The following is a 9,126-nucleotide window of genomic DNA, read 5'->3' as shown; positions in this document are numbered from 1 at the left end:
CCATTGTTATCGACAGAATCCTCTGTCGCATTTATTCTCTTCTCATGGGAGTCAGCGCGACGGCAGGCTAGGACCCCACCTAGTGTTTTTACACAGTACTTCAGCAAAATAGACTGGATATTCTTAAAATCCATGTCTCTCTATTAACCCACTCTCCATTATTAAGCACATGCAAATAATCCTAACGCAGTATTCTAAAAAATACAAAAACAACTCTCCATGTTTATCATGATTTTATCAAATTCCAATCAAGGCTACTCAATTCTTTGTAAAGCTCAGCATTTCTATGTGCAATAAATACGACACAAATTATTTTCTGGGTCACAGAGCAGAAAATACTGCTGATCCCAATTCAGACATACCGGTAATCACTCAGGGGTGATAGCATTGAGCATTTTTGATTCCTGCACAGCAGGCTTTTAAACACAGACGTAAGAGGAAGGGAAGGCACAATAAATAATTGGAATAATCTTTTTTTGAAATGAAAAGGATCCCAGAAATGTTTAGTGTATGTAAAATGCAATTTAGGCACTTGAACGCAACTTGCTAATATCAACCGCCTGATAAAAGTCGCAATTCGATAGTTACTCCCGTCATTTGACTCTGTAACAAGTTGGTCACATTAAAAAAAATAAAACATCTTCAAAATTATGGAAACATTGGTCACAAGACTAAATGTGACCCCAAGGTTTTGGAGGCGTCTTTTAGTGTTGACCTTTGAAAACATGACACTACTCGCAAACACAAAAGAACAATGGAAATTCACACAGAAGCTGAATCTTCCCGTTTAGAGGAATGCATGTTTTCTCAGAACAGTTTGTTACAGAAGACAAATGAATCAAGCCACACCGAGTTAGATGAGGGAATACTACGCTGTCACAGAAGTGACAGCGTCGCTTTCAATGTCAGAGAGTTGGCGTAGTCGTGCGGTCAGGAAAGGGTTGAAGAAGAAGTCGAAGCCAAACTGCAGGGCGCTCTGGGCCGTGCGCCTCCAGTCGTGTTCGATCTTGTACTGTCTACGGCTGGACAGGCGGGCGTTGCCGCACGACAAGCAGTGAATGGCTTTGAGCTCGAAAACGGGCCATTTGGAGCCCAGACGTCCCTCCAGGATGGTGCTGAACTCCACCAGGCTTCCCGTGTTCAAGTGCAGCAGCACCGACTTGAACTCGTTGCTGGCACGCAGGACGATGTCCTTGGTGGCGTCTTCGTCCTCCACAATGGTCCCGTTCTTGGTCTTCCTCTCTTGCGGCATGCCCATGGTGACTTCGAACTTGTAGCGGTCGAAGCGCTTCACGTGGCACTCGTGCTTGGCAAGTTGTTTGAGTTTACAGAGGGGGTCTTGCAGCGGCGGAGCCAGGAAAGGGTGAGGCCCCACCGGGGGGTCTTGCGTCCTGTCGCATGCAGGATACGGCTGACCATACAGACAACGCATCCAATTCCCCACCAAGACGGGAAGCAGGTTGATGACCGACTGCGCCCCGTTCTCGATGTCTGTCACTCGCACGTATTTGAAGCGGCCCGTCCAGGTGACCCTGTGGCCTTCGAGGTGGGAGCAGAGGATCTGAGTTTGGGCCATGTTGGACTCCTTCCACGCCGATGGGCCGCACATGTTGCTGTACTGCGGCCACGCGAGAGTGGAGTTGTACACCTTCATGCCTTCCGACCTGTACACGTACATCCAGCAGAAGAGCAGCACGGCGCTGAGCCACACCAGGATGAGTTTGACGATGCTGCTCCTGGACAGCGAACGAAACAACATAATGGGGTTCAGGCTGAAACGGGTCCAAAGCCTCAGAACGACCGGCACCAAGCACACGGTCAGTGTGACGGCCATCTTGGTGATCTCCAAGGCCACGAACCACTGCAGGAGCTGGATGACAAGTATTGCTGCCAGGCCCAGGGAGAGAACGGGCAGTGCGAACAGGAAGAGGAAGTAGCCGGCGCAAGTCCGTATGAGGCCGATGGCGGTGGCGTTATTGAGGAACACCAAGCAGAGCTCGCACCACGTGAAGCAAACCAGATATGGCACCAGGCACAGGTAAGTCCCCTTGAAGCCTCTCAGCTGGGCCATGCGGAACAGGAGGTAAACCAGGTGGCCGTAGAGGGCGCAGGGCACACCGATGTTCAATGCCACGATGTCACCCAGAGGCACCGAGATGAACGTTTTCCCGAAGATCCTGAGCACCCACAGGGAGTCCGGCAGTAGGTAAGCGAGGGAGCAGGCGCCCGAGAGTACTTCCGTGAGCAGGGCCTTGCGAGCGAACAACTTGGCGGAAGCGTGGAGGCTGAGGAAGGCGGTGACTGTGAAGAAGAGGGCCACCGCCGCCAGCTCGGAGCACGGGATCCACGACTTGTCGGCCACCGGAAAGGAGAACACCACGAAGACCACCGAGAGCAAGAAGTACCTGAGGTAAAAACAAGTATTTTCTTCTCAATTTTCTGGAGGAAAATGGCTGAAGATCCCAAATGAAAGATGAAGCGTTGCCGCCTACTGAACATTTTAATCCGAAATTACAAAATGCTTTGGATGAACAAGCTTGATTCGAAAACGAATGGCTGAGTCATGCGGGGGTGGAGTTTTGTGCCAAGACCGAGCGATGAATGAAAATGGGTTACAATTTTGAGTCCCCCCCCCCCCCCCCCAAAAAAAATACAGTATATACCAGGGGTGGGCAAACTTTTTGGCTCGGGGGCCGCATTGACTTTTAAAATTTGACAGAAGGGCCAGGTCAGCACGAGCTATGGTACATTAAAAAAAACTGCATTTGTTGACAGTCCATATCAAACATCAACAGAACAAAAGCATGAAAGTACGGTATTAATATACTTTTTTTAAATGACAAAAGTGTTGTTGATGACCTATTTTAGCCTGTGCATCGCTGCAGATGGGTTGTGATCAGACCAGTAGAAGTAGAGTGATACAGAGGTACTCGGTGGTCGAAAAGATTGCCCCGCCCCCTGTGTTCTGCAACTTCAAGTCAATGCGCCACCTGGCGGTGAAATGCCTGTCATTACAAGTCCAATTGAAATCAATGCAATCATTCACATCGAACCTTAATTGTGGACCGACCTTCAGCGGGCCGGATTAAAAAGACCAACGGGCCGGATTTGGTCCGCGGGCCGTAGTTTGCCCACCGCTAGTATATACTGTATATATTGCTCAAAACTGATTCGTGAAGAAAGAAAAGGGCATATGAAAAACAGGTTCCACTGAGTTCATAACAGAGAGAGCAGAACTAATCAAGCACTAATTCCATAATTGAAATAAGTTGTCCTTACAAATAGGGCTCCAAGTGTGTCCGCCCAAAGTTGGTCTCAGCTTGCTCCAGATCAAGTCCAGGCTCAAAGTGAGCAAGCAGGTCAGTTAGGGCCCGAAAGTTCTCCCAGGCTTTGGAGTTCTATCGGGAGAGGAAAAAAAAAAACATCCTTGAAAGATGCCGTTTGTGTGTGCCGATTACCCTCTTCACATCGCAGACAAAATAGAAAACGGTGGTCTGACCTGGAATACCCGCAGCGTACAAATAATCATGGAGAAGAAGGAGAGGTAAAAAACCAGCAAAGGAATGAGGAATATGAAGAACTCGATGGTGAGGTTGGAGATGATGAAGAAGAAAATAAGTGCATTGACGTGGTGCGTGGGGATGAGGGCGCTGAGCCACTGCATGCCCGCCCGCGACGCCCAGTCGATGAGGTGCTCCTTGATCTCCAGCAGAGCGTGAAGCGGGAACCTCAGCAGCTGATGCCAAGACAAACGGACAAGCTGAAACACCGTCGTTAAGAACCTTCCTCCCCGCAACCGTGTCACTCCTACCTTTTGGTGTAGGGGCAGCTCATCTGGATTCTTCACCACCACGTCGTCGTCATCATCTTCGTCGCTGCCTGACACCGCCGCCAAGGCGGGAGGCGGCGCCATTCCCTGGGCGTACTTTTTTGTCATCTCGACAAATTCATCCATCCCGACGTGGGTGGTGGCTACAAAGACACCATGGCACAAAATGTATCCCGGCTTAATGGTTCGTTTTTAACGTTAATCATTTCACATTTAATTAGCAGAGACAGTATGAAGATTGGATCTCATTCTGTGGTTTCAGCGGAGCCTGAATAGTCGGATTGGCGATGCTACTTACACTCGCTTGTCACCATTGTCTGCAGAACTCTCCTCTGTTTCTTTGCAGAGCTGTTGAGAGGGCCTTGCGAGACTGGTTTGTCTGGAAATGTAGGAACATCGCACAAAGTATTAATGTTGACTTTTGTTTAACATTGTCAGACAAACACTGGGTTTTAATCTCAGCCCAGAAATTAAACTGACCTCTAAAGTAGGGCTGAACGATTTAGAAAAATACTGTAACGGCGATTTTGTGTCTCTCAATTTTGCGACTACAATTAAAAAATGGACTTATTTTGTCATGGTCCTCTTCCCAGGTATTGTTTGAATAAGCACAAATGGCAAATTAATCTGTATTCCAACAAATGCCATCATACTTATGATGAGGTTAACAGGTTAATGTGTTGTTTGTGTTTGTTAAAAAAGACCTTGAAAAAAATCAGTGCATATTAAATCACAATATTGAATTAATACGAAAGACAGTTTATTATCTATTTCAGTTAGAGTTGTTAACCTACTAAACATTTTAGCCTTTCAAATGTTCACTATGACAGCTTCACAAAATTCTACCACACAAGTGTGGCGGAAACACAAAGTCAATAAATCATAAGTCAGTTTACAACAGTAATGCAAACAAATCTGTGGCTTCCATAACCTTAACTTTTTGTGAGCAGTTGTGTACCTGACGTTGCCAGCAAGTAACCCAAGCATCATACCTTGATCTGTGTGGACGTGTTCTACGTTCTCCAGCATCTCCGAAACAGCTACCAACCTCTTCTTCTCCGGGTTCAGCTTCCAGTACATGAGCAGAGCTGCTTTACGAACTCCCCTCTCAAAACGGGTTTCCATGCACAGCTTCTTCACCTCTTCGTAGTTCTCAAGAGTAATGCCTGCAACACAGGACGCAGCGCCACACGCGTCAGCATGTTGTTAAATGAATACCGGGATGGCAGAGGACATTTTGGGTACCTTGCCTGGAGGCTAAGCATTGATGCAGAAGCTTCACAGCATCTTTGCGGCCCTGTTTAGCGGCCTGGATCAGCCAGGTGACCGCAGTGCAGTGGTTCAGTTCCTCGTCTCTTTCTCGGGCCAGAGCCAGGAAGAAGCGGCCCATCTGGAGGGACACATGACACAAGGGCACTTAAACTGTCCCACGATCGGAGCCTTCTCATTAATATGCCCCTGGCACAGCAAGTCCACCGTCTGGTTGACACTGACCTTGGCCTGCGCTTTCGCATCACCTGACTTTGCTTTCTCAGCCACATCCTCGAGACTGACCTCCTCCTCTGGCTCCTCTTAAAGGAGACAGAGAGAACAGTTTTACAAATAAATATGTGTGTGTGTATGTCTATCAATGTCTCTCTCTCTCTCGCTCTATATATATATATATATATATATATTTATATATATATATATATACTGTATATATATATATATATATCTGTGTGTGTGTGTCTACACACACACACACACACACAAACACACACACGTATTGACTTGCATGTTTAATTCATTAGATTTTTCTGTAAAATCATTTTTCGCCATTGAAATCAATGGACATCATTTATCCGTTCCAGCCTGGCATCGAGCTCCTTCTAGTGTATTTACACTTGTATTATAATCATGAATGTTCAAAAGTTACTTTAAACTTTGCCCATCTGCTCAATAAAAGCTTTACGAGCCCTGGAGCAGGTATATGAATATGTACATTAGACCTGTGTAAATGGAGTTTATTAAGTAATGTGAAGTTTCCAGATTGTTATTCCTTCTTCCTTTTCTCTACATGACAAAGCAGGAATGAAATGGGCAAAGACTATATTTATAGGACACCTGTTTCGGGCATGGTAGAAGCTGTGGCTGATGTTTCGGCAGTGGCTGAGGAAGCAGCGTTGAGCTGCGCTCTCCCTAGCTGAGAGGGGCTTCTGACAGGCGAGCAGTGCACTGAAGCGGTCGGCGCGGAGAAAGAAGAGGAGCGGGAATAAGCACGAGGCGCAGACTGAGAGGATGCCGTCGAGTACGTCGGCAGCAGCTTGGTCGGACGGGTTGGCATGGTGAGTTTAGGAGAAAATCTGGGCGAGGGAGGGTCTGTCCGCACAGCGGTGGCAGGAGAACTGCTGGCCGTTGGGCTGCCTGATGGAGATGTGTCCATAGCTGAAAAGAACATAAAAAAGGGAGAAACATCAAAACTTCCAGTAATAACTTGTATCAAGACATTTTTTTAAAATATGGAACAATTTCCAAAAGAGAGGCAGATGTGGAGTTTGCATGTTCTCCCTGTGTGTGGGGGTTTCATCAGGATATTTCATGTGAAAATATTGCATCGGTTAATTGAACACTCTAAATTGTCCATCGGTATGAATGTGAGCGTGAACAGGAAGCCTCTAGTCCAGAGTCCAGAGTCCAGGGTGAACCACACTTCTTAGTCCAGAGTCCACACTTCTTACCGGAAGTCATGTGGAACAGGCTTCAGCTCACAAGAGCCATAGAAAATGGATGGAAGTTACACTTATCTCACATTCAAAGGCGTAGATTAAACACTTGCTGGTCTTTCAAAATTTCATTTGATATTCCTGATGGGTATAATCACATTTAGTCGTTGTCCATGTGAATCGAAAAAAAAACCTAATTCGAGCAACATGACAAATAGTTTTCCATTCTGTAAATGTCTCCATTTAGACTGGCCAACAGCGTTTCTATTGTATTTATTTTGCTCTTAGCTAAGTGTAATTGCAAGTATTCATTCCATCGAGTGTTCATTTGTCGCAGCCAAATCAGCACGTATTGCATCACAAGAACTCTGTTCCATCTGTACAGTCTGCAATCTGTTATAGACTGGAATGCTAAATCGAGAAGGTGACATGCATCAAAGTACCTAAGTGCTTTGTCCTTTCGGAAAACCCCCCTTGTAGTTGCACACGATCTCGATTTAAGTTGACTGGCCCTGGGAGCTGTCCAACGATGTCAGTCTCTTTTCAAATTATTATTTGGTGCAAATCGAAGAAACGTGTAACATTAAATATGTATTTAGAGGTTGACTGGTTCGTTGCTAATGCTACTGTATTTTTGCAAAATGTCGCAACAACGGTATATTCGGCTCACCTTTATGAAAGAAACAGAGTGAGAAGTATTCCTCTTGGTCACACAATATCGGGAGTCATCTTATCCTTTCGATTTAAAAGAACCTCTATCAACGAAGAGACCGCTTCAGTTCAATCTGTTGTCACAAACCAAACAGATCACATGCAAGTCGAACAGCTGTTTCCGCTCTCATGTAAAAAAAACCCTCTCTTTCCATTGGACAGAAGTGATAACTCCGTTGCGTCAAGGGCTTTTAATTGGCTACAAAACAATAAGTTGACAATTTGCCTCTCAGGCAAAAGCAATCGATCGTAGATTTAAAGGGAAACCTTTCTCTCACATGTTTTTCTGCAACATCTTTTAATTTATGTATGTCAATATAGAAAAAAACCCACCACAAAATGAAAATAATAATTAAATTGTTTTGTTGAACATATTTTCTGTTTTTGTTTGGCAAATTATCATGTAGTTTCTATAGCACGTCTCGCCAGAGGGTGGCAGCATTGTTTTCGTTTTCATTCAAATACAGTGCAGTACATTGACAATTTTCTGTAATCGAGTCGCTTCTGTTGTATTTTTTGTTTGAGAAACAAAAATAATAATACTATAGTACGCACACACACACACACACACATTAATACATACATACACACACACGCGCGCGCACACACACACACACGAACACAACATCTAAATATATTTAAAATCAGTTGGAAATACATAGACCACACGTTTCAAACTCAAGGCCTAGGGCCAGATCTGGCCCGCCACATCATTTCCATGATGCTTACTAAAATCTCTACCAAAATTAAACATTTCCATATGTAATAAATAAGAGACATATTGTATGCATTTTCTTGTGACCAAAACCCCTCATTACAGTAACTTAAACAATAGTTGAATAAACCGTTATGATTGACTTTTTTATATTGTTTCAGTGATAACAGCCCTCCAAGGGAAACGGTAACTAAAATGTGGCCCACGACAAAATGAGTTTGACACCTCTGACAGAGACTAATGCGGAGAACTTTGAAGACAGGGACATTATACAAACTCTGGACTCCAGCTGGTTTCATACAAAGATTAAAATTCCCAGGTGGTGTCAAGAGCAGACATAAAAATTAATTGGGGGCATGCTTAACTGCAGCTGCCATGAGGCAGTTATGCAAATGTATCCTTGATGAGTGGATAAGCATGATCCAGTTGAAAGGATAAGTAGAAGCCTTGTACTTGTTGTGGTGTCGCACACAGTCAGTACTACAATCTATTTTTGGACACACATGCTCTCCTCTAAATTAGTTAAAACTGTGGATATTTGTAAAAATAATCTTATTTGCACTCAAATATTGTGAACGGGATTATGCAAATGTTGGCCAGGCCCTCCTATGTGGAGTTCATATGTTCTCCCTGTGTTTGTGTGGGTTTTGTCCAGCTACCTCCCACACTCCAAAAACATGCATGTTGGGTTATTGAACACTAAGTGTCTATACGTGCTTTGCGATTGAGTGGCAACCAGTCAATTCTGGGTGTATTCGGCCTCCCATCCAAAGTCTGCTGATATTGGCTCCATTTTACCCAAGACCTTTGGGAATGAATTTTGACAAAACAAGACTTTATTTTATTGTATTTTTTAAATTTCCGTTGTTGTTTTTTTTTTTTTAAACAAATTATACATTGATTTTTCCACTGTCAATTGGCAAGCCATGAGCACTGGAATGATAGGCTTGCAAAAACTACAAACTGTGAAATGATGATGTCCGAATGATACATGAAATGAAATATAAGGAAGTGCATCGTGACAGTTCTCTGCTGGTTTTCTCAAAATTTACTTCACAAATGCAATGACATTCACAGGAAACATAGATTGGAGGAGGTCAGTATCCATAGCAACCAGGGCTGTGTGAATATGGACATATACAGCATAGGAAATGCCTGCATCGCTT

General features: G+C 44.5%; 1 protein-coding gene across 3 annotated transcripts; it reads right to left on the bottom strand.

Moving 5' to 3' along the window:
* Position 1: 1 nt before the first annotated feature.
* On the bottom strand, positions 2-7,499 carry wfs1b (Wolfram syndrome 1b (wolframin)). Of its 3 annotated transcripts, XM_086136052.1 has the most exons (10): positions 7,205-7,495; positions 5,936-6,256; positions 5,324-5,400; positions 5,075-5,219; positions 4,822-4,995; positions 4,128-4,208; positions 3,812-3,972; positions 3,500-3,736; positions 3,280-3,398; positions 2-2,405 (listed from the first exon to the last, which is right to left on the bottom strand). In XM_086136052.1, the coding sequence occupies exons 2-10, from the start codon at positions 6,252-6,254 to the stop codon at positions 869-871; spliced, it is 2,850 nt and encodes a 949-aa protein (XP_085992178.1). In that variant the 5' UTR covers positions 6,255-6,256; positions 7,205-7,495; the 3' UTR covers positions 2-868. The 3 variants fall into 3 exon arrangements, with proteins under 3 accessions (XP_085992178.1, XP_085992168.1, XP_085992188.1); XM_086136042.1 differs by having other exon boundaries at positions 3,500-3,972; positions 7,205-7,499; XM_086136062.1 differs by lacking the exon at positions 7,205-7,495 and having other exon boundaries at positions 3,500-3,972; positions 5,324-5,398; positions 5,936-6,052.
* Between the last annotated feature and the right edge of the window lie 1,627 nt (positions 7,500-9,126).

The sequence above is a fragment of the Hippocampus guttulatus genome, chromosome 2, assembly GCF_054856545.1.
Source record: "Hippocampus guttulatus isolate MCC_2025c chromosome 2, RoL_Hgut_1.0, whole genome shotgun sequence".
In the NCBI taxonomy this organism is placed as follows: Eukaryota; Metazoa; Chordata; class Actinopteri; order Syngnathiformes; family Syngnathidae; genus Hippocampus; species Hippocampus guttulatus.
Note: the sequence above shows the minus strand (reverse complement) of the source record. Positions and strands in the feature narration are given on the sequence as shown.